The 25,831-nt window shown below is 47.3% G+C and overlaps 1 protein-coding gene across 1 annotated transcript; it reads left to right on the top strand.

Annotated features, from left to right (window-relative positions):
* The first annotated feature begins 3,381 nt into the window (after positions 1 to 3,381).
* Positions 3,382 to 25,067, top strand: LOC108023003 (homeotic protein distal-less). Its single transcript, XM_017092234.3, has 7 exons — positions 3,382 to 4,119; positions 6,279 to 6,454; positions 8,826 to 9,019; positions 23,751 to 23,892; positions 23,954 to 24,058; positions 24,125 to 24,341; positions 24,426 to 25,067. Exons 1-7 carry the CDS (start codon positions 3,989 to 3,991, stop codon positions 24,442 to 24,444), a joined length of 984 nt encoding a protein of 327 aa, XP_016947723.1. The 5' UTR covers positions 3,382 to 3,988; the 3' UTR covers positions 24,445 to 25,067.
* Positions 25,068 to 25,831: the final 764 nt, after the last annotated feature.

The following is a 25,831-nucleotide window of genomic DNA, read 5'->3' as shown; positions in this document are numbered from 1 at the left end:
CGAGCTTTGAAGCCAGCCGCCTGGAAGTGGCCCAAAGGAGGGCGATGAAGTCGTTGGCTCGGCTGGAGTCGTAAACTCTGATTTATTTCGAATTGAATGTCAATACACACAGACGGGGCTTGAGTTCGGCTGGGCCTGGCTCCATGTGGGTCCGCAAGGCGCCGAGCTCTGGGGTCTCTGGCGAACCGCAGGCGGTCCTGACCCAATTTGGCGCCTGCTGGGGCGCTTTCATTAGCCTCCTCGTACATCATAAACAGATTCATAAAGTGCGTCCCCCTCTCGCGCCGCGTTGCACTTGGCGGGGCTCCACTGTTTATGGCGTTGAAAGGCGCATCGAATGGCCTGTGTGCTCCTTCTATTCTGCCCCGTTCGCCGAGGTGAGGTCAGCCTGCAGTTTGATTTTCGCTATGGCCAGCCGGCAGCACAGGCCGCTCCAACCCCGTCCGGCCGGACTCATTAAAATGTAATTTGAGCGCCTTGCCTCGCATTTCATTTGGGCTGCTTGGTCAAGTGAGCAGGCCATCAGATGTGGCCGGCAGTTCGAGTCAGTTTCCATTTCATTGAGCTGGCCAACTGCTCGCCAGCAACCCCCAGAAGCTAGCCATCTCCCTCCGACTCGGACTCGGATTGATTCAGGCCGAGGGAAACCTCGCACAAGGGTTCGCGTTGCGCTCACTCATCCCGTCATTTGTGGCACATTATTATTTAAATGATAAATTGTGTTTGGCCGACAACTTTGGCCGCGACCCGGAGTTTCGTGGGTGTTTCCTTGGATTCCCTTCCCCTGCGACTGGTGGGCGTTCTGGCTGTTCGTTTCCAGTTTTCCCTCGACTTTCCTCCAGCGGCTCCGCTGCTTCTTGGGTTTTCCTTTGCCCGAAAATTAATCGTCTCATTTGTCCAAATGCCCGCTCTTGGCTTTAATTTGGGAATTAATGTTGTTTGGTAACAAAATCGATTTGGCTTCCGTATTTGCTCGCTTCTGGTTGTGATTTCTTGGCCAAGTGAGATATCAGAATGGGAAAAGCTTAGGGGTTTTCACTTCTTCCTGTTCGCTTATGGCTGGCAATCTAATAAAGTGGCCTTATGGTAATATCTTCAATAATGAGATGGGCTAATGGCTGTGGAAGGTCAAAAGGGACTAGGTCAATAGAACTTTTGGGAGGTAGCAGTTCATTAGCTTAATCTGTTTGTATGTTCTTAATGGGAGGACATGTTAACCTCTGGATACTTAATGTAAGGTGCAGAAGTTATTTTAATAAAAATATTAACCAAGTAGAAGTATTTTGTATTGTAAAACAGAATCAAATAATTTTGAGCTGCATAATAGATTTTTAAGCTAGATATAAGATATAGTATCTACTGATACCTCTTTTGTGAAAATTTTAAAGGCACAATTTATATGATTGTCTAGAAGGTTTGGCATCCCAAGTTAATAAAGTATCAACTATACTTATTCAAGCTAATGCATAATCCATGTTATCGACGCCCCGATGCCCTGTATCTTTTGATTTATAGATGTCGCGGGTTCATCTGCGACAGTTGATAAATTCATTCGCCCGGCTGATTGACTTGCAAACGTGTTGGCCTGACATATTTGCACGTGTCTCGTGTGGCGGTAATTTGATTTTGATTTATGGCCAATTAATCGGGGCCCAAGAGGGGCACTCGCACACCTCCATCCCCCATCCATCCAGCAAAGACACACTTGGCGAGCGCCTCAGTGGGAAAAGAAGCAGTAGCGCGGTGCAGTAGCCGAGCGCGGTCTAATCATAATTTGCATTTAATAAATATTTCATTAAGTAATTGCCACAATTACGTGCATTCGAACTGCTCCCTTTAAATTGGCGCAGTGCAGCCGACCAGGTCAGCCCAATCCGGACGAGGGGATTAGCATTTCAGTGGGCTCCGATCGGATCGGATCGGATCAGAATGGGAATCAGATCTGGGGCGCACAATTATCGCTGGATGCTCGGCCTGCGTTTATTTTTATAAATAAACTTTATTCGGTTTTTTGCGTGGCACTCTGGTTCTGGTTAATTGCGCCGCAGCGACTCATGAATATGCATTTTTCCACTCTTAGCGGAAATCCTTCTCAGGTGACAACTGCCTCGTTACAGGGCCGATGGGCGGGGGAGGCGTTGGAGGCGGCGGAGACCGCTTTGCCGCCGCTGCAACTGCCAGTTGGATCGGACTCGCAAGGTGGAAATTCCGCTGTTCTCTCCGCTCGGCAACTTTGTCTTGTGAATGAAAAACTCCGCTCGAATGAACGGCCCGTGTCGCTCGGCCCAGAGCCACAAAGCGACATTGGGCTGCGGAAAGGACGCCATTTTGAATTGGACCTGCGCGCGCTCGCCGCTCGCTCTCTTGCCACGCTCGCGGGGGCGTGGCGAGAGAGTTTCCGCTCTCTCAGCAGGGGGCGTGCAAGGTGAGTGTGTGTGTGTGTGTGTTTGACAGGTGAGCAGGTTGGCCCGTTAGACTGGTTTGTCGCTGCCACAGGCGGCCACTAGGTGGCGCCACGGGTTCCCCAAAAAGGCTTTAAGATGGGACCAAAAACCCAAAGGCAAACCCTCTGTGAAATGATAGAAAACTCGCACTGCCCGTGTACTAGGCTAAGTAATTCATGATCCTGGCCCTCTTAACCCCTTCAAGCCCTGCACAGCGACTGTAAAACGTAAACAAACCATTACGCTAATTCGTCTGTTGCCCGCAACTGTTGATTACCCGTCGAAATGCGTGTGCCAGCGCTTCGATTGAGCCAGAAATAAGCGCCGAAACGAGCAGCGGTTAGCCGAAGAAGACAAATTACAGGTTCAACAATCAATTTAATAATTGAGACCTTTGCATTTAATCAACATTATTTAAAACGTCAAAATATTTGCACTTTCCATGGGCACTGCCAGTACCCCCTGGTATTTGCATATAAGTGCTGTAAGTCCCCCCGAAAACCATGGGGGGAGGGGGGGCGGAGCAGGGGCCCGAGAAGGGGGACAGGCCACGCCTCAATCTCAATGCGGGCCCTAGACCTAGACAAGGTTGACGAGCGGTGGAAAACAGAAGGAAAACAGCGGAACAGCGCCCCTCCCCAGCCCTCTGCAGGGAAATTTATGGTATTGGTGCGGTCTCCGCACCACCACACAGGCACACCACCGAGAAAACCGGTTGCCAACCACCCGATTGGCGGCTCGGCGCGAGAGTGCCTGCAAACGGTACGCGCACCAGCAGGCGTCCTGCTCTGGCCTGCGGCCGGCCAACGGCAGCTGCACCGCTCGCACAGAGCGGCCACAGAGCGGCAGGGCGGCAAAGCGGCACGGCCGCAAAGCGACAGCGCAGCCAGTCGTCCGAGTCTCGCGCAACCGCGCCGCGAAACCGACAACCTCACCTAGTCGTATACGCACTTTGCTCGTTGGCAGTCGTAGTCGTCGCCGCTGCTGTTGCCGCTGATTTGCCGTCGCGTTCTTGCGCTTTGCGTTCCTGCGTTTCTGCGCTTCTGCGTCGAACGATCCGAAAGATACGTCGCGGGCTCGCCAGTGATTCGAATTGCTTTCAATTGATTTGATTTAAGCGCCAAACGGAGCTGAAAAGCGTGTCTCGTAAAGTATGCACAGCCTGAAAACCGTGTGTTAAAGTGATAAAGGAGAAAGCCATTCCGAGAGAGTGCTAACAAGTGCCAGTGCCGAGAAAAGTGCCTCCTCGCCAGCTGCGAAAAGGATTTACGCGCTCCCCAGTTCCCTTGGATAAGAGCCACAGCCGAACTGAACTGAAGCCAACAGACCTTGTTTACGTGCAGTTACCACCATACCATACCACACCAACAGCCCACAAGTATAGCTGATCATTGCCATCGGATCGCTGCAAACTCCTTCCCGCGCGCATCCCCCAAACAGCCGTCAAAATTCTTGATAAAGTGGCCTCAATAGGCGCCAACACGCTCAATTTCACGGACCTAGGGAGCCCCTACGAGGGGCCTCCCAGCACCCCCCAGTCGGGCATGGACGCCCCCGACGCCCCGCACACGCCCAAGTACATGGACGGCGGGAACACGGCGGCCAGCGTCACGCCCGGCATCAACATCCCCGGAAAGTCCGCCTTCGTGGAGCTGCAGCAGCACGCCGCCGCCGGGTGAGTGTCGCCAGGGAGCTCTGGTGGGGACCTGGATGAGGAGCCACTAGGCGAATATCAAAGAGTTCGGTGCCCGACTTCGTCGAACTTATCCGAACCCAATCTAATTTGCGGATTACCTGCCACACCCAAAGGGGAACAAAGGAGTTGGTGGCCAGGCCAGGGCGTCCCCAAACTCTAGTTTGAATCTCTTTAATGAATCTAAAGGGGGATATTGCCTTCAGTTTAGGTGGCTTATTAGGAATTTGTTAGGATTGTAAAGTGGTTTTCAAAGCAGTTGAATATACTTCTTACCCTTTAATTTGTTGGATCAAATATTGCTATAATCAATTATGATAACATACCCAAAATTGCGGAGTCGGATCTATAAAAAGAACCCAAATTCGACTTGGTCTGTTTTTCGAAGCTGTTTGAAATTGAGTAAGATGTGTTATTAAAAAATTAACTTTAACTTTAAATTGTTTATAAAAAGTTTAACATGTTTTTTGCAAAACCAATTTCAATGAAAGCTAAAGGTCCACTTGGTCTTCTAATCGGTACTATAAATTATGAAAAAGTGAACTTAATTTTTAAAAAAATAAGCTTATTTAAATGTAAAAGAAAATTAGTTTTTCACAAAAAACCATTAGATACCATATTTTAAATCATAAACAGTAAAATTCAAACCGGGTTCAAGTCGAACAAACTTTTCTATCTCTTTTATATAACCTCTAAGCAACCAATTTTAATAGTGAAATTTAAATATAAAGACTAGATAAAAATATAATAAAGGATTGATTGAGATGTTATAAGGAACATACTATAATATATTGACAAAAATAGACCAACTGTTAAAGATATAGTTGTAATACACCAGCAGACAAGTCGAGCCTCTATAAGTTTATTAAAGCCCTCGCAAGCCCCCAGCCTGGCGGTATTTCTACGGATCGATTCCGCGTTGGGGTCTCTCGTTATTAGTTTTGATTAAGAAAATCACTTCAGCTGCATTTTCCGGCTCACGGCTCATGCTGGTGCTGAGCCGGCAAACGGAAGCCAAAAATAAATTCAATTAAGTATAGTTTACTCCCGGTCCGTGTGCTAAATAAAGCGTCTGCTCCGGAGGGTTCCGTTTCTGGCTTCTGGCTTCTGCTATCTGGTTCCGCCGTCCCGTCACAATGTATTTCATAGATACAGATATATAGGCTGAGGCATAGGGGTAGAAGTCGGGCTGGGTATCTTACTTATTTACTGTTACCGCTCACTTGGCGAACTGTTTGCTGCCGCAAATTGTTTTCCCAACGCACGATTCGATTTTTCATTATACATATTTTATTGCATTCCCGGCCTTTTGCCTCTGCGGTTTTCCCTCCGCGTTCTGCTGCTCTGCCATTTGTGCGTGTTGGGCTCTTGGTTGTAAGGTTTGGGCTGGGGATTGGAATGCTTGGCTGCACCGTGCCAGCCCTTTAGGAGTTGCCCACGTCTTCACTCCGCTCCTGAAGTGACCGCCATGTTGTCCGTTTGTCCGCTGTCCGTTTGTCCGTTGTCCGTTGTCCGCTGTCCGCTGTCCGCTGCGGTTTCTGCTGCTCGGGGTCCGCTTCCGTTTCCGTGTTCAAGGGGTCAGAGCATTGAATATTTCATGCAATTCGCTAGGACCGGACCCGAACATAATGCATGGGAACTTGCTCAACTGTTCGCCGCCAAGTGTTAACAAAATATTTACCGCAAGCGAACGGGTCCACAAGCGGAACTACGGCCAGGAACCGAAACTCTGACATTTGTATTGATTTTTCTTTGATATATTAGGCCGCATCAAGTTTAGTTTTTCGGTTTTTTGGTTCTGGTTTTGTGTAAATGAAGTCGTGGCAAAAGTTTCAGCCTAATTTTTTGTTGTGAGAGAACAACTTTTCGTTTCGACGCTTTTTGCCTTAAACATGAAACAGATTGGGCTCACTTTTTGATATTTTCCTGGCCCGTCGTACGGCAGCGGCGACGTTTGAATTTAATAGTGAAATAGTGAAATGGTGAAAAGTGTAGACAAAACACGCAAGGAGGAAAAGTTGTGTTGTCCCCCGCGCCACGGTTCATTCACAGCCGGCGTGCCGTGTGCTATGTACCATATAGCATACTCCATTTGCAGCGTATTGATTATTTTCCGTGCACTTGCCGCATTCCAATTCCAGGTACGGCGGCATCCGGAGCACCTATCAGCATTTCGGACCGCAGGGCGGCCAGGACTCCGGCTTCCCGAGTCCGCGCAGTGCCCTCGGCTACCCGTTCCCGCCCATGCACCAGAACTCCTACTCCGGCTACCACCTGGGCAGCTACGCCCCGCCCTGCGCCAGTCCACCGAAGGATGGTAAGTACTCCTAAGCTTCTTAGTAATCCATTGCCGTACCCATTCCTTTTCCCAATCCCTCTGGTCTTCCGAGTCCGGGTCTTTTGTTGGACCCTCGAAGAGATCGCCGAGCATGCTTCCTTGTCTATTTTTTGGCGACACTTGAACTCGAGAGCTCCGCAATGTCGAGGGCCATTGTTGTCGTCTTTCGCGGGTTTTGTTTGCTCGTTGACTTCAAGTTTGACTCGTCTCAATTAGGCTGCCCCTGCTGTTTCAATGCTTTTCACTTTTATCCCAATTCAACTCCAATCGGTTGTAGAATTACTTAACACTTAGGTCTAAGAAGACTTTATTGTTTTGAATGATGTTAGGAAACCATAAAGGCATTATGATTTCATTGTCTTCGAAGTATTCCACTTTTTAAGTAATCATTTTAGTTACATTTTCTAAAACATGGTTTTTAAGTTATTAATTTTTATTTTGGAAGTATTCCGCGTATAAAGTAGACATTTTAGTTATCACTTTTGTTATATTTTGAATAAAGTATTCGGATATTATTATTTAAAAAGTTTAGTAAATCACATTTAAAATAACCTCTTTAGTTACACTTTCTGTAAAGTGCTTATTCTTCAATTTCCCTGTTATTACATTTTAATTTGTGATATTATCCCCTTTAAGGGGTATTTTTTTGAAATGCTCTTTTTTATTTAAGCTTGCTAAAAAACTTTTTATTAACTGCTCCATTTTCGCATTTTAGTTAAAGTATCCATTCATTTCGGTTCCAGTTTATAATATATTTTTAACCAACCATTAGTAATGCATCATTGGGCATTAGTTACTTACATTTTTTTTAGTTTTCAAATCAAAAAAAATTCCACTGGCTACTGTTTTTTAAAAAATATTGAAATTCTGATAAAAAACAAGTAAAAAAACAGAGGTATTGGTTTTATCTTTCTTAAAGAACTATGCCTATGCCAGTTTAAAAAGACACACTTTTTAGCTTTTCCTACATTTATGTGGCTTTTTCTTCCCGTAAAACGTATTCCACTGAAGCTTCAAGCTGTGGGAGCTCGGGAAACTCTCTTTGTTGCTCTTCCACGTACGTGCAATTTTCCCATTTTATTTATTTTTACATGCACCTCCTTTCCGCGTGTTCTTTATGTGTTTTTTGGGAACATTTTTTCCCAGTCTCTGGCATAATTGCGCGCTTGACTGTGACAATTTTGCTGCTTGTTGTTGCTGCTAATGCGGCTGCCTCGCGTATTTTGCTGAACAATTTTGCTGCTCTACCGATGCGTTTTGGTTGAGCAGTTTCGCTTTTCGGCGAGTGAAAAGCAATTCATTTTTGCCCATTGTCGGGGATGTGACAGCGGCCGTACTGGAAACAGTGGAAACAACGGCAGCGACAACGACAACGACAACAGACAACGAACAACAAACAACGCCAACGCTCCAGCCAGCCTCGATTTGCTGTCTTTGACTTTCGTCACTCATACGCAACGTGGGCCAATTAACCTTGGTGCACTTGCTCTTGAAACTGGCGGCGTTTGGGCTGGCCCACAGATCTGCGAAGCAGCTGATCGTTAGAAGGACTGCCCTGGTGTCCAGGCTGATAGTAATTATAATGGCAGTAATTAGGCCTAATTAATCGCACCATTCTTTGGCCGGCAATGGCCAAATGGCTAGTGCCCAGGAGTATGGGTGCATATGTATCTGATGACTAATGGGCCGCCGGGTGGTCGCCGAGGTGGCAGCGAGTGCCGCCATCTCTGTCCCACTGAGTCTTGCCATTTTGTCATTAAGAGTGTGCAGCACGTGCTGCCTGCTCGGGCGCCAAAAACTACAGATACAGACACGGATACGGATATAGATACAGATACTGCTGCAGCTACAGCTACAGATACAGCTACAGATACACACATGTGGCCATATTTGGCATTTAATAATAGTTCGTTTGGTGGCTCCGTGTTTTATTTTCGAACAATTAGCAACGTCAACAGTTGCAGTCGTCGCTCATTGAACTTGAGTGGTGGCCATAGCCGATCATCATAGTTTTATGAACCGTACTGGAGTGCTTTGAACTTTCGTTTCAGCAATTAAGGCTAATTCGTTGACATTTACAAGTTACTTAACGAATCGATAGCCGATTTCTAAGCGATGCGGCTGCAATTAATTCAGGCCCATAAACGCAACAGTTTCATGCATTCCAGCGGCCGCCGGAATTCGCTCATAAATATGCATTTGGTGCACCGACGCAGCAAAAAAGGGCCATTCTGGCCATAATTCCATAGCCCGATTATAAATTCATCGTTGCCCAGTGGCAGGCTGCCATTTGCCATTTACAGAGTGCCCCTCTCATCGCATTGTCTTGCTTTCCCCTCCTCTCCCGCAGACTTTTCCATCTCGGACAAATGCGAGGACTCCGGCCTCCGCGTCAACGGCAAGGGCAAGAAGATGCGCAAGCCCCGCACCATCTACAGCTCGCTGCAGCTGCAGCAGCTCAACCGCCGCTTCCAGCGCACCCAATACCTGGCCCTGCCCGAGCGGGCGGAGCTCGCGGCGAGTCTGGGCCTCACGCAAACGCAGGTGAGTTCAATCTTAGAGATACATTTGGGGTAGAGGTACTCATGGTATCCCATAGGACGTCACTTAACCAGGACTTTCGATAACCTTTTCGGGTTTATTATAACCCATATATGAAAGACCTACCTTCAACTTACTCTTATTAAACATCAGTTTGTGTATTTTTAAATACTATTTATAACAACAGATAATGTAGTAACATTATAATATTGGATCATAATTATAATATTGGAACATGGGTTGTTTACCACAACATTTATAGGTTGTAAATGCTGAAATACATTTTTGCAAACTTCGGACTTGTATCAGTCGCAGTATTACCTGCTTATTTAGTGTTTGACTACGAAAACAAACTTAGCTTTTATTCTCTACAAAAATGTTCAGTTTTTAAATATACCATTTATTATAATAATTAACGTACCATGTTACTTACTTTGACATACTTAAATAGTTTTTTATATCACAACATTTATAGGAACAGAAGTTTGAAATTCCTTCTTCCAATTATTTATAACAAAAATGTTTTAATCGGTAAATTAGCTAAATAACTTCATCGATATAATTAAACTAAGTCTAATGTCATGAGAAATCAAGTGATTTATGTGCATACTAATGCTTGGAGGTTAGGGTTATCCCCCTTATATACCCTGCTGCACACTTAACATTGTGCTTCCTGAATTATAACAAAATTTGAAGATGTGAGAAGAAGGTTTTTTTAATTTTATAATGATACTTAATTAGCTTTAATTTAAAGAAGAAAATGTCTCTAGTTGACTGCCTGATAAAGTCTTATATTCACAGAAAACACTTTTTCCAGTGCATAAGCAAACTTAAGATCTCCATTACGCAATGTTTTTTAACCCAGGGTAGTACCCCCACCCCTTTCAAGCCCCGGCCAGGATCCTTTGGGCCAGTTCACTGGCTGCGCCCGCGGCCATGTCGTTAGCATTTTCCCAATTGAATTGCTGACATGCCTCTAATGCTGAGTGACAAACGAGCCAAGACACAGTGAGCACCAGTCAGCAACCCGTGACAATGGCAACCTCCTACGCCTGTGACCCTCTCGGTTGACAACACGCCACTCGGGCGTATGTGCAATATTGTAATGTTCTTTTTGCTCTCGCTCCACGTGTGTCAATGTCGGTTTTGTGAAAAGTTTTTCAGTTGCTGTGCGTTTTTTTGCCGGGGGCGAGGGCATGGCATTGTCGCAGGCAACACCCAAGTGCTCGAAGCCCCTGCTCTATTTAGTGGCTTCCCAGATGAGCCGCAAAACAGCAGCGTTTTGCAAAAACAGAGCCGTGAATGAGTCTCGTGTTTTGAGAAATTTATTGATAGTGGGCGTGGGCTTCCTAATTGAATTAGTGTGCCACGAAAGTTCATGTGCTCGCGACGGCGGGGGCAGAGACTGCGAAACTGCGAGACCACGTATACTGTTGTAAGGCAGGGGAAAACTTGTAAAACAAGTTGAAGACCCTGTGTGCAGCCGGCTGACTTTGTATTGGTGGCGTGGGTGTTGCTCCACCGCAAGTTGTTTATCAAGATACATATTTGAATATGCATATTCGGCGGGAGGGGGTCCGAACGGGCGTGCCACACGGCGGCTGTGTAATAAATTCTCCTGGGCTGAGCCTGGTCTCGAGCGAAGAACAAAGGCCAGACCCATTGTTAGTCACCCCGGAGAATCGGAGGATAGACCTGATTTCCCGAAAACCCGCGACTCTGGCAGCTGTCAATCGAGGCAACTAAGCAAACAGCCACGCCCCTGCGCCCCCTCCCCAGCGACACAATCAATTTGGTCTATCTCGGTGCCCCGTCGCCGCGGGCCTTTAAGGGGTTAAGCAGTTGCGGAGTTGGCCAAGAGCCCGAGAGCCGGAATTTATGACTGCATTTTAGGGTGCAAGTCTGGGCCGCTTTCGCTTTCGTGGAGGGGGCCAGCTTGGCCTACCGCGTGTTAATTAAAACCGCCCTCGTCGTTTGAGCAACGGAAGTTTTTTATTGATTTGGCCACCAGGCTCAGGACCTGGCCTGGACAGAGGCTAGTCCCAATGCACACGCCAATGTTTGGGACGCGCAAACAAACCGTTGTGCTTGGCCGCAAGATTTATGCGTTGCACAAACACAGGGCCAGCTTAATGGCCTTCGGCGGGCGGTGGGGTGTACTCACAGTCTCTTGCTTTTTTTATTTTTGGGCGTGCTATACAGTTCTGTTTTCGGTGTCTTAAGGTCCCAGCGCTCAGCTGACTGCAACTTGTCCATTCTAACACCTGCTGTTGGCCACTCCCCCCTCTCCAAAAAGAGGTACAAGAATATTACCGCAAACGAAAAAAAACTGTGGCATACTGCTGGCTGTTTTACAGCTTTTTCTTATAATTATGGTAATTTTATTATGATTTTTTAGCTGCCCGAGCGGCTACTGCTGATGGGTCTTCAGTAACAGCAAGAGCAGCGGCAGCGGCAGCGGCAGCGGCAAAAACTCGTTTGGCAGTTGCATCTTTCACTCGGCCACTTGCTGTTCGCCTGATTTGAAAGTGCATCCGGTGACTGTTAATGAGCCCCGACTAGATACAACGTGTATTTGTTTATGGTCAAGCGAAAAAAACATTCGGAGAATAATTAAGTTTCAATTAGAGCGAAATCCCGGCTACTGTTTCTCCCGATCTCGCTCGCTTTTTGCACCCCGCCTAATTGAATAATTACATAGAACGCTCAAGTGGTTTGCCGAAAGTTTAGAGTGCCCGAAAAGCCAGAAGAATCCGGCTGACAGCGCCAGACAAAAGCATATGTACAGTCCGGGCTGCAGCCCCTTTCAACAGGCTTCGCTGCTCCGATCTTTATTTCGAACAAACCAAAAATGTAAAAAACAAAAAGAAACGAATAAAAGCCCCGCCAAGCCAAAATGAAATAAAATAATAAAAAATACTTTAAACTGCGTGTTTATGAGCTCATATCGGCGCATTTTGATCTGGTTGCTCCGACGAGGCTCTTAGCAGGGCGAAAAGACAGCCCAAAAGCCACGAAATTTTTGTAGGAGGCCACGCTGGCTGGAAACAAAGGATTTGGCAGACGAACTGCCAAAACGGCGCTTGTGGGAGCAAAAGTCTGAGGAAAAAGGCACATGAGGCCAGGGGAAAAATGTTGGTAGTGCTGCAGCGTTGCATAACTACTGTGGCTACTCGTAAGATATACATATACCCATGCTTTTCTTTGTAAACAAAAATGGGGATGTTGGCTTAGATATGTTTGAGCGGAGGGTTTACGAGAGGGAACTGTATAAGTAACTATAACTATAACTATATAATTGTAGAAATAGTTACTATATTTAAGGGACTAAACTAAAATATTAGATCAAAATATCATCATTTTCAATCTTGGTAATTTACAAAATCTTAAAAAAAATACAATTTCTTTGGATCATATAAATATTTTAAGTTCTTCTCTAAAGTGGACTTCCCCTGTTGCCCGTTCTTCCACTAACATTTTGCAGAGGGTCTCTGGCTCTGCCCGGGCCTGTCTTCAAAAATCAACAACGCCTGCTTTATGAGTCCGCCCGCGTGAGTGTGTGTATGGCACAGGGGGTATGGTGTGCGGTGTGTACTGATTCTGAGTGTGTTTTGTTATGGGCTGCTGTTGTTGTGGCTGTAGCTGCACGCAGCGCAGACTTGCTCCGCCGGCGACGCAGGCGCGGAGCAGACGCAGCTGCAGACGCATCGCCCACGGTGCCCACCTTCGCTGGCTGGGGCTTCTCGGAGAGCTCTGGGCTCCGTCTCGGAACTCCAGGCTCCGAGAGCCCCGATAAGTCTGCTGCTCCACCCCTAACAACGTGAGACGTGGCCAACGCTCTGGCCTGGCGCAAAGGTCATGGACTCCGCGGAGAAACCCAAAAGTTGAAAGCCCAAAACCAAAATGATACTTCGCTGGCATTCCAGGCCAAACAAAATACTTGTAACGAAATTAAATTAATTTCCACATCAAATATAATACACACACGGCAATAAGAGCGCGCGCGTTTTTATTGTATTAGGAAAAAAACTAGCACAACTTGATTTAAATAATACAAGTGTCTAGTTAGTATCAACGGCTAAGCGAGAAAAAATGAAAAACTGGCTGACCGCATTTAAATGCTCAGCTCACGTTCGCAGCAGCAGCAGCAGCAACAGCGACACGAGCAACAGCAACACATCGTATATCTGTTTGGTGATTGCCTGATTTACTGATTTACGCGAGCAATGTCAATTAAATTATGGCACATAATACGATGTAACTAAGCAGCCGCGCCGCGTCCTAATCGCACGCATATTGCAGCAACGCCGGCAACATCAGCGGACCCAGCAGCAACACCAGCAACCAGCAACCCACCAGCAGCAACACCAGCACTGCCCTGCCTCCCTGTGTCGAAATTTTGCAGTGCTGCTCGCGTAACAGGAACTTTGAATTAAGTTTGATCAATGCTGATGCTGGTACTACGCCACCACAGCCCAGTGGCAGCAGCAGTGCGACAGCAGCAGCAGCAACAGCCACAGCAGCAGCAGCAACATCAGCCGTACGACAGCGGCAACACCACGACATTCGACAGCACACAAGTTGCCATTAACAATGATGCATGGCTTGCGGGGCGACGGACAGAGATGGAGAGATGGGGACGGGCTCGTTTCTCAATTTCTCACCAGCGATTCTCCGTCCCGCTCCCGCTTCCCTGCCCCCTTCTCCCTGTGTCGCCGCTGACCGCATTTGCATTTTGAAGAGAGCTCAATCTAACGCCAGCCAAGAGCTCAGCGGACTCGGACTCGGATCCAGATACAGATACAGATACAGATCCAGATCCACATGGATGTGTGGCAGATGAGTGCTTGTGCAATCTCGATTGCAGTTGACATAATTCGCGAGGGCAGGTAGCGATCCAAAACACAAATTGACCCACAAAGCGTGCCAAAAAGATGATACGAGCTAGCACTAGTCGCGTGAAAATAAGGTTAATAGAGATACAAGATACAAATATTACAAAAGGATGGAAAGGTGTGTCATACCACGTGAAAAAATACCCCAAATTTAAGAAACGGGCTAACTTTAAAAGATAAATAGATCTTTAATAAATAATGGAGAAAAATACCCAATCTTAAAGATAAATTAAAGATACATTTCTAACTAGATCCTTAAAACAGTTCTGCACTGAAAAAGTGTAGAACTAACAGCCCCAATAAGAACTAACTAGTCACATTACACTAATCAAAGAGAAACTGCTGTTAAATAAATGTTATTGTATAAAATAGACTCACTATTTTATATTTTTATGCATATGCATAGAGATAATAGTGGTATCCTTGCCTAACATTTACGGCATCCTCCTGTGGCTATGGAGAAAATCCGCAGGCCTTGAGGATGCAGAGGAGGGTTTAGGATAACCCCTAATGGTTGCCCGGCCAACATTTATAGCTTCCTCTTGCCGTTAGCATCGGAGGCTCATCGGCCGCATCTACATGCAGCGCCACTCGCCTTTCCACCCAGCTTGAGGTCCCTGTGCTGAAAGCAAGTTTCGCGTTTCATTCACAACATTGGCAGCTTTCAAAATGCCCAAACTGGCTGCGACTCGAACTCCGGTTGCTGCCCCATCCGTCAGCGATTCGATCAAAACCGTACGCAACGCTCAGGAAATTACAAAATGCCCCTGAGGAGGGGCCCGGCCGGGGCTGGGGAAGGCCAGTTATTGGCCTGGTCAAGTGAGAGTATTCAAATAAATAAAGTTTTACGACTATTGCGCATAGCTGGAGTGCCTGCCACGGATAGCTAGGCTAGCTCGGCTAGCTCGGCTATTGGCCAACAATACGAGCGGGGCAGGCAGAGTTAATTACGGTCTCATTTGTTGACACACGGCGGAAAGGTAAACAAGCTTGGCTCTCGCCTCTCGGTTGCCAGCCAAGGATGCCCCTGGTTGGCAGATTTCTCCGATGCGATAATAATAATAATTATTATTTTATTGCCGAGACCCGAGACGCGGAGGCTGCGGGCTAACTGGTTTTCGGGCAGAAGGAGCTGCAGAATGTGATGTGATGCTGGGCAGATAGCCCGCGCCAGTGGGTGGCTCTGGGGCAGACAGCCCCGGCTGGTTTCATATTTTAATTGGTTCTCAAATTTGCAGATATCGAACCCCAGCCCCACGCCAACCCTCCGCACTTGTTTGGCCTTGTAAACGCATTGCCAATTAGCCGCACTCGAATGTCCTGACTAGCAAATGCGAGTCCACCCCTGCCTTGTACTCTGACACCAATTAAGCGGCTTTTCCTACGGATAGAGATTCAGATTCGGATTCAGACTCGGACTGAGAAGAGGGTGGGCTGCGAGTGGTGGGAGATCGGAAATCAGCTTGGCTTAAGTTTTCCTTGGAGGTTTTCCCCCGCCGAAACGACAACAATGGAGAGACAACAAACTTTTAACGCTTGGTTAACTCTCGGCTCTTTTTTCCACTCTTTTGTTGCTGCCAGCACTATCATGATCGCGCTGTGAAAATGAAAATGCATAGGAAAACCGTGTGTAAGCGACAAATAATAGTCAGTTGACCATGATTTCATTCTGCCGACTGCTAGTCAAAAAACAGAGTGAGAGAGACTCCAACAAATAATATTTAAATTACAAGCCCCGCGACGAACAAAAACAAAACCCAGTGAAAAGAATGCGCTTATATAAATTGCACAATTAGCCGCCACACTTTTTTGTTAACGTTTTTCCCCCCGGTTTTGTTTGTCATTATCTGGCCAATGGATCTGACCACAGAAATGATTTCTGGAGGGGTCGCCCTCCTGCCCATTTAATTTCGCCCCGGAATCTGGCTAGCCGTGCGGAAAGTGCCCTTCTTCGGGTGCACTTGGTAACCAGGTATGGTAACCATTGTAATTGGGCCATCTAATTGAGGTTGATGGCGGGTTGGCGATGGCAAGTGCAGCGCCGAGCAAGCTTCCTTTCCCAAGCTCCAAAGGGACTTCCCCTTTCCTAGACGTTCTACGTACTTCTATTGTTCCGAAGTCTAGTTTGCAGTCCAGCTGATGTTTTTATTTCTATATCTTTTCATTAGAATCGCATAAATATTAAACAAGTTTCGGGGCTTCCCCACCTGCAGCTGCGAGCAAATCACAGAGATCTGCCAGTCTTGGCCAAAAAAGTTAGTCAGCGCTAGAACCTCCCTTTCATCTCTTAGACTTAATGACTTGGCTAAACAGAGTGCCAAACTATCTCCACTGTCACTTGCTACGGGCCAAAAGACTAAATATATGATATGACTAACATTTTGCAGTGAGTGTAAAACGCTTTACTCACCTGGCCAAGCGAGTCTGGCTCAAAAAAGCGCTTTACCTCATAGTATAGCTATATGCCTTGGTATGTTCGAGTGCAAACTTATTTTCGAACACGCCCCCCTTTCCGCCCCCTGGAACTGCACTTGTTGTAGTTGCGCTGCGGCCGGCATTGTTTTTGTATCTGCTAGAATCTCACCTTGACAATTGCTGATCAAATGCTGCCGCCGATTTATTGTTGAACAATTTTTGTACGTCAGCTACGATCGAAACGCTGCTGCTGTTTTCAGCTTTCTGCTCGTGAATACGTTTTTTTCCATCATAATTCTGCCGCCGCTGCTGATGGATTACAAAAGCCGAACTGAGTCAGTGTTTCAGCGGCGAATTAGAATTACAAAATTTCAAGGCTTTGCAGGTGAATCAAAAAGCAAAGTTCTCATTCGCATTGCATGCCAGTCAGTCAGTCAGTTAGTCGTTTTGAACGCTGCTTTGGGGCGTTTTCAGTTAGCCAGTTTTTCAGCGATCAGCAGTTGTGTTTTTTCCGTTTTTTCCGTTTTTTCTCTGTTTTTTGCTTTCATGGGAACAGTTTCCGGATTTGACAACAGCACTTTGTTGCACAATGCGAGCTAGCAGCGTCAAGAAGTCTATTCCCGATTGCAAAACCGATTGACAATCGCTCTGCGGCCGGATGAGCGTCATCCCGGCCCAAGCCCGGGCACTACGCCCTATATAGTACTGCCCATCCAGCTGACTGCCAGTCTGCGATCGATAATCGTTTCGCTGAATGACGGGTCTCAAAATGGCAACCCAGGCAGTGCTCTCCAGCCGGCTAAGCACTAATTGAGTTAGTACAAAGCTCGATTTGTCCTTGGCCGCGGCTAACTTTGGCGGTTGGCATGCGGCTGCACTTGTCGCTCGTTTTAGCCAGAATCCCGGCCAGGCTAACCGAGTCCGTTACCAAAGAGGCTCAACAACATAATCAGTATGATTTTGAGCCGGGTTCGGGTCGAAGCCCGGTGAAAAGCTGCGTCCGGCGATTGAGCAATCATGGCTATATAGAAATTAGATCAATATCTTCATTTATATAAGCCGAGAAGTCTATAAAAATTGTTCCACTCGCCGCAGCGGCGTTTCTCATTAGCAGCGGCGATGGATGCCATCTTCCAGTCCTCGCCGAGCAGCCAAGCAGCCAAGTGGCCAAGTAGCTTGGCCAAGTTAATTGCTATTAGAGCGGCTATAGAATGGGGGGGGACACGTCGTATAAACGGGCCGTCGCTGTCTGGCCTTGCTTAATTGCATATTTATTGTTTATTAAGCAGGCTCCGGCCACCGCCGGCGGAGCTCATAACTGGCCAGGAGCTGGCCGGCTGCAGCTCCTTCCTCCCATCTCGTCATCGCATTCACTTTTTACGCACAGCGTATATAGACAATATATGCATAAATTAATGAATCTAGCCGGGATCGCCGAGAGCTTCATTCATGGCACTGCCGACGGACGACAGCCGACTGGCGACCATCTCCTTCTCCGGCTCCATTGATAAAGATCAATGGCATAGCTGGGACAACATGCTCGGTGCGGCTCCCCAGGGGAAATGCTCTGGCACTGCAGGTGACCCAAAAATGGTCAGCCAGCCGCATACTTTGCATCCCCATGTCCAGTGGGCTCCACTGGGGCTCAGTGAACTTTGAAATGCGGCGGCAGGGAGCGCTAATAGGAAATTAATTTGTCGGCGGCGCAGTGGGGCCACGGTAGCTGCTGCCCCACGAGCTGGCACAAGTTCACAACTTGCCACGGGGTCAAGAGTGGCTGCAGTCGGCGGCCACGTGTTTCAACTCTGAACGTGGCATCGATGTGCTTTCAATTTGCCTGGCCGCCTGGACCGGATCGGCCGGTGTTAACTTGCGTTCATTTGGAGCTCCGCAGCTCCAGAGCTGCCTTCGCCTTTGCCTTCAGCCGGAGCTGGAGTTGAGCTGGAGTTGGGGAGCGGATTGGATTCAAGGCGTTGTTGCGTTGTTGGCCTTGAAGCCTTGGAGCGCTTTTTGTTGAAACTCTGTTGCTGCCGCTTTCCTTTCCCTCGGTTTTTCGGTTTTTTTTTGGGGAAGGCGTTGCCCAAAACAGCCCGCAACGATTTTATTTGGAAATCACTTTGGTTGCACGTCTTCGCAGCGGCGAAGGTTTCTGTTTGCTCTGCCAGAGCCAGAGCCAGAGCCAGGTCCACAGCCGCAGCCGCAGCCGCAGCCGCAGCCACATCCACATCTTATCCGCAGCCCCATCCAGCGCTAGTGCCGTCCCTCTCTGCGGGCTCGTCTCCTTGCTAACAAGAACGAAAGACTTAGGCAGCGAACTTGAACTGGCGTCGGCTTTAATGAGCTGAAAGCTGAACGCTGAACGCCGAGCGCTGAGCGCTGAGGCTGCGACCGGGCAGCCATGGAGTGTGCGTGACACTTGACTCTAGGGCAGCCCCGCCACACGGGAACACACGAAAAAAACACAACCTTTTCAAAAGAAAACTTTTTGTGGCGTTTTTATTTTTCCATTTTTCCCTCTTTTTTGCCACGACATGGCATTGTTGTGTATGTTTCGAAGTCATTGCCTGCCCAGCGGCAGTGGTTGTTGCTGCTGCCGCCGTGGCTGCCTTTGCTGCTGCATTTAAAATTATAAACAAATTTTTCTGTTGTTGCTGCTGCCGCGGAGCGTATAACAACAAACAATCGCATGCAATGTACAAATTTTCCAGCGCACAATGAAAAACGCCACCGACAATGCGGAGAGTTTATAATAACAATAATAAAATGAAAATGCTACGGCCGGCAAGTTGCGTAATCCGTCAACCATGGCAGTCAAAAGAGCATGGAGATGGGGCCGGCGGAGGGCCGGGGGGCTCGGGGCCTGGGCCAAGAAGCGCTGCAAGAAATATGCTGATGTTTCAGCGGCCCCAAGTGGGATGGGGCAGTATCTCCTCTGGGTTTTGTGGGTGGAACCCAGCCAAGATCACGCAATAGTGGCTGTTGTCGCTGCAGCAGCCACAATCGCTGCCAATCGCACACTGAGAAATATATATTAAATGCGCTTTTCTGTTGGCTTTTACTTTTTCGGTTTTTACTTTTTACATTTTACTGCTCGGAGATAAAAATCGGGCCCGAACATGGGCTTACTTACCAGCGGCAACAAAATCAAAAGTGCCACGCGGCCGCTGCTTTTATGAATGACTGACTGAGTGACTGAGTGACTGAATGGCTGGATGGCTGGATGGCCAAATGACTGACCGTCGCGCCGCTGAGTGAGTTATACTGGCCGAAAGCACTTGTTGCGCCAACAAACTTGTACAGCAGCTTCGGCCAGCAACAGCAGCAACAACCAGCACTTCGCCGGCTGTTGACGAACAACTTCAGCGACAAGATCATAAATCAAAATTTTATTTCGCGCAGCAGCTCGGATTTTTACCTGCTCCTCTCTCTTTCGCTCCATCTATCGCCTATTTAAATTTTTATGGTCTCTGTGCTTTTTTTTTACGATTTTCTCTTGTGCATAAATTAAAAATTGCCGCGCGCGCGGCTTGCACGCGTTTTGCTGGCGATTGCAGCGCGATTAAAACCGTTTGCCCAGCTGGCGCGTGCTCTTGCGGCCCAAACGAAAGTTGTTGGCCGTAAAACGGGCCAGCTTTGAGCCGAAATCAAACGAAAGTGATCCGCTCGATCGGCGACCCACCGGGCGTATGCGTAATGGAGCGCAATCACCAGAAGTTCCGCCACATTTGGCGCCTGCAAACGCCGATCGGAAATCGATAATCGATAATCTACCTGCTGGCCATTAATCAAGGGCTAAGACAATGGCCCGGGTCGCAGTAATTCAAAGCCACCGCCGCAAAGAAGCCGCCGAAAAGTGTTTTTCATGTTAACCGCTTTGGCCAGCAAATTGAAATTTCTCGCACCAAAAATGTGCTGCAAAAATGCTAAAATCTTGTTGCATGGAATTTATGAATGAAAACCAAAGCGGCAGCAACATCAGCGAACATAACAAGCAACAAGCTGAGAACAATGAGGGGAAAACTCCGTTTGGTAGCCATAAATTTGTGGCAACAAAACTGAGACCATTTCATGCCTCGCCATTTGTTGTTGTTGCTGCTGCCGCTCTCGTCGATTGTTGTTGGCGTTGTTGTTGTCGCTGGTGGCGGGGAAAAGCCATAAAAATTTTTGTTGCTTTTTAGTCAGACATCGCAGGCGGGTCGAGGTGGAAATGCACTTGCAATAGCCAGCCGCCAAGGGAAGAAGCTCGGATACCCTATTCTAGATTGCCGGTGGGCTTACACAGATGAAGGGCAGTTATTCAGAAGCAAAATCCCTAAAACAATCAGCCAGGATTTGTCTTGTATTCAAATAGAATATCTACTTAATACAATTCTATTTATTACAGTAGCATTTTCATAAAGAAGGCTCTTTCGACACATTTTTGAAAGTCAGGTTAAGTTCTTTCTTATAGTTTCTCAATATCCTTTTAGATTTGCTGAGACTAAAAACTTTTAGCTAGATTTAGTTTCTCAATAGGTTTCACAATACCACTTTTATCTGATTGAAAATTTTTAACCGGAGGCCATGTTCTGGTTAAAATTGGTCAACTATAGGAAAGTGACATTAAAAAGTTCGGTTTCTAGTTCGTCAGATTCTGCATTTCAAAAATAATCGTATAATAACAGAGTCGTAAAATTGACATCACATTGAGAAAACGGGTTATTTTGTTCCCAACAGTATAACTTCAAGTTAACTTGTCACTACAGAAGTAGAATAATTCTAGTCCTCTGACTTTACATTAGCCAATAACTGAGTACTTGAAAGCTATGAGTGCAGGAGGACTTGGTGGCCAGGGTGTTGGGACCCATAGCCACTTTAGAGAGCATCGGACTCTATCCCATGGCCCGTTTTCGGGGCGGGTCGGTGTCATTAAGCCGAGGCATCCGTGTCGGAGCCGTCTTCGCTATTTACTTAGCACATCTCGCATCTCAACTCACAGCTCGCTCGGCTAATAAAGCCGTAAGTTTTTCGGGTGTAGTGTGGGGTCAGCAGGCGGAGGAGGGCTGCTCCTCTGGTTTATGACTTGGCAGGGGGCGGTCGGCTGCCCGGCTCGTTGCGCCATGATTTATCAGGGAAAATGCGGCGATGACGTGAAGTGTTTCCGCGGAAAGCGGAAAAGCCGACGGCCAGAGATCCCACACAAATCAATCGATGGATCTGCGGGCTCGCCTGCTACAGTTCGGATTGGCTTATCTTTTCCCACGTTTTAAATGCTCAACTGTCAAATGAATTAGAGCCTGCTGTCTGGGGCCCGGGACACATTTGGCAATGCCCCGCGGAACCAGTTATCCAATGGTGGCAACGGTTGGGGCACGCAGGTGTCTCCGTCTCTGCCTTTGTCTTTGTGGCTGGCTTTTATCGCTCGAACGGCAAGTGCTCGCAATTAGAAAGCCCGCTCCAAGTGGAGCTCTATCCACGTCCATCTGCCATCTGGGGAGATCTAGCTGCGGCTGCAGGAGAAGCGCCTGGCCGTCGTCATAAAACCCATCCGTAATCTCCCCCTGCCGCCGAATCCGAGGAACCCAGACTCCCAGCCAGACTCTTGGCTGGCCATCAATTCTGCATTTGACTGCATAAATTATATGGCAAGTGACATATTGCGGAAGTGATCAAGCAAGTGTTGCTGCCGCAGCCAACTGACCAGCGGACCAGCCGACCAGCCGACCAGCCGACCATCTGACCAGCCACATCCAAGTGGGTTAAAAGGATAATGCCAGGCAGACAGCTTCGATCCGTTGTGGTTGCCTTCGCAGTTGACACAGTGACATGCTAATTTCTTGTCGCTCTTTTTGCCATATTTGCCCATGCGAAAGTGGTACGAGTTCGCAGAGCGAGGGGCAGCAGCATAAGGCTGATTGACATTTGACAGTCTGTCCAACTGGCCATTCGATGCGAAAGACACTTTTACTCTCATGCAAACTTTTCTGCCCCAAACTGTTCGCAAGGGGACCTGTTGAGTTGATATTTCGCTTATCTTGTTTGGCCATTTATTTACGGTTCGAATAAACATATATCTATATGTGGGCACAACTCTAAAGCTGACAATTGAGAGGCTGCTGACCATTAGTTTTGACACTTGCTTGGCTTTGTGATTTGCCAAATGGCATAGAAAAGTGTTTGATTAAATGTTTCCAAAAGAGTGACTATTTGCTTGAGACCTCGGCTGAATGTTATTTTATCATTGAGCGCAAATTTCGCGCTTGGCCTGCCTTGCGTAACACTTGAATATGTAAAGATCTTTGTAGATATGTTTCCTAGGACAGTTCCTTTCTCGATCTCTTGGCAGTTTCAGTAGCCGAAAAGTATCTCCCAGTGACATAATATCGCTGGATTCGCGCTTGATTGGGCACTAAAATGAAATGGAAATCAGTTTGTGAATTTCGGCTACCGCCGTGCGGGGCTGCCAATGTCAATGATCCGACAATGGCTGGGGATTGGGGTGCGATTAGCATTAGCTCTGGCTAGACAGTAGCTATCGGCTAATTGAAATCGATGGGTGGAATGCACATAAAAGCCGAGTCTCCTCCAACTGTTTTTATGGGCAAAAAATCAGAAAATCGGGCGGAAAAAAAACGCAAAGTCAGTGAAATTCGCCAAACACACAAAAAGCGAGCTCAGTGGCGCTACAAAAGTCCAGCCAACCGCGAAGAACGACCTTGAGCAAGTCTGGCCGGGCGAGTTTATATCGCTAGTATATAGCCAGAGCCATCGTATCTATAACGCCGAGTACATGTGCATAAAACACACAGTGTTGGCTCAACGTGGACGCGATGGCAGAGTCAACGTGCAAGATTGCAGGCGCAGATACTCGGGCACTGAGATACTCGGATACTCATAAGCGGCATTAGATACGCGCTTTTACTGCTTGTATCTATATTTATACTGGGCCTGAGTCAGACTCAGATTCGGAGCTTCGGCTGCGGGGCTTTCAAAAGTGAAGTGCTGCGCCAGCTCACAACTCACTACTCACAGCTCAGCGCACAATTAGTTCTACCAGCAGCTGGAGCTTGAAAACCGAAAGTATCCGCGAGATACTTTTCGGCTGCCGACGCTTCAAGAGCCCGTAAGATACGGGTTTCGCAACTGATGAAACACATCTCGAAACACCGGGCGATTAAGACACGAATATGTGTCGCACGCTGCCAAAAACCATAGTTTATAGAGCCATTTTCCTGCCAGCCGCTTTTCACGAGCACTCACTCTTAATTTCAACTGAAAAGCGGTTTGAAAAGCAGCCAGCGCTAGTATCTGTATCTTTAGCTATAGCTGTAAGTGCATCTGTTAGTGGGGTTCTCGATATGTCGCCTTGCATTAGACGATGTTTAATAGCTCTATAACCGAAAGCCATTCTCACGATCATACTAATTGTACCTCTTTCGTTGCAGGTGAAAATCTGGTTCCAGAACCGACGGTCCAAGTACAAAAAGATGATGAAGGCGGCCCAGGGACCGGGCACCAACAGCGGCATGCCGCTGGGCGGCGGAGGACCCAATCCCGGCCAGCATAGTCCCAACCAGATGCACAGTGGTGAGTTAAGATAGTGACCCCTCCAGGTAACCAGAAGCTAATCAGTTGATCCCCTTGACAGGCGGTAATAACGGCGGTGGCTCGAACAGCGGCTCACCCTCACATTATCTACCTCCCGGACACAGTCCAACGCCATCGAGTACACCCGTGTCCGAGCTTTCACCTGGTGAGTTGGCCTCTGCCCTGGCGCAACAAAAAGAAACCACTTCATGAGTTGCCTTATTTCGAATAGAATTCCCACCAACGGGCCTCAGTCCGCCGACGCAAGCGCCGTGGGACCAGAAGCCCCACTGGATCGACCACAAGCCGCCGCCCCAAATGACGCCACAGCCACCTCATCCAGCGGCAGCACTCCATCCGCAGACGCACCACCACAATCCGCCGCCCCAGATGGGGGGCTATGTGCCCCAGTACTGGTATCAGCCCGAGACGAATCCCTCACTAGTGACGTAAGTACAAACTTTGCCTGATCCCTGAGCTCTGGATGGTAATGGAACCCCTATGTCCTATTTCTCTCCCTGGTTTTCGAGCAGTGTTTGGCCGGCGGTCTAACAGCATCCCAACCAGCTGCCCTCGGCTGCCTGGACGCAGCACCAGCTGAGCCACCTGGAGCAGCAGCACCACCACCTGGGCCAACTGGGACAACTGGGCCACCAGGACACCCAGCAGCACCTCCTCCAGCGGCAGGACCTCGCCGGCGGGGCCTTCGAGGGCGGCAGCGGGGGCGGAGGCGGGGGCGTGGCCGTGCAGCACACAATATCTTAGCCAATAAACCATGATAGCAACCTGTAAAATATGCATGAAAATGTTGAGAAAGTATGCGAGAGCACTGGCAAGTTAAGCGTAAAGTTTTGTACATTTCAAACGTAATATAATACATATAAATATATTTACCAACGTGAATAAAGTCGTTCTAAAATGTAGTCTAGCTAAGTACATGAAAAACACACAAAAACCAATACAAAAATATACTTAAATTAAAACAGAAAACATTCCTCAATCACAGAAGCAAGGAGAGAGTAAGAAACGTGTCCTTTAATTTTGTTTAATTTAGCAAATTAACTATGTATAAATCTATCTATATGAACGTAAACTATATGTAGTGAGCAACAACAAACAACAAAGTATAAAAGCGTAAAAAAGTAAATCATAAATAAATGAAATCAAAATGAAAATCAGCTGTTGATCTTAAGAGTTTCTTTCGAGCGTTTTTTGTTCTTGAATAGTAGGGAAGTCGAAAGGCGAAAAGAACGAGCAACAGAAATCAGTAAAATCAGATCTCAAATGCTAAAGGAATAATCCTCTTAATTCTTTTAATATTTTACCATTCTCTTTCTATTTCTTTTTTTTTGTAATCTTCCCCTTTTTGCACCTAGAAGAGGAGCCCAGTTTCGTTCTTTTATTGTGCAATATTATCTTACTTGCCAAGGGAGTTGACCAATCAATGGCTTAAAGTGTACATTTTGTATAGACCGCTTTTTAAATGGAGTCTCCCGGTGCATCGAGTGCATCGAGTGCATCGAATGTCAAGGGAACCCCGTTTTATCAATCGAAATTCGACTCGCTGCTGAGCTTGCTGTAGCTGTAATTACGGATTAACATAATCTAGTTTAAGCGGTAATTAGTGCGTGTGTTTCACTCTAGTTTAATTTAACCACAGCCAGAGCTAAAGGAAATAATTGATAGTTTAACAACTGAAAACTACAGTGCGGGTGAGTGCGTGAATGAGTGAATGAGTGCGCGATTGGCATGTAAACAAAAACAATAAATCTACAAACACAAAATCAAATTTACGAAAATGCATTAACAAAGGAGTAAGAACAAACATTATGTGCTAGCATTTAATTACTTAGTTTTAATCTAGTAAATGGCAACACAAAATCACAGAAAAAGCCTAGCGATTCCCCTCTCCTTTCCCGCCCTTTCCCCATGCCCAACT

Source organism: Drosophila biarmipes, chromosome 2R (genome assembly GCF_025231255.1).
Source record: "Drosophila biarmipes strain raj3 chromosome 2R, RU_DBia_V1.1, whole genome shotgun sequence".
NCBI lineage: Eukaryota > Metazoa > Arthropoda > Insecta > Diptera > Drosophilidae > Drosophila > Drosophila biarmipes.
The sequence above is the reverse complement of the archived record's forward strand: the minus strand, read 5'-3'. Positions and strand labels throughout refer to the sequence as shown.

Excerpts from the sequence above, each read along its gene's own strand:
- LOC108023003 (XM_017092234.3), top strand. The coding sequence starts at position 3,989 with ATGGACGCCCCCGACGCCCCGCACACGCCCAAGTACATGGACGGCGGG. Across the intron at positions 9,020-23,750 it reads TGGGCCTCACGCAAACGCAG|GTGAAAATCTGGTTCCAGAA; the intron begins GTGAGTTCAATC and ends CTTTCGTTGCAG. Across the intron at positions 24,059-24,124 it reads CGTGTCCGAGCTTTCACCTG|AATTCCCACCAACGGGCCTC; the intron begins GTGAGTTGGCCT and ends TATTTCGAATAG.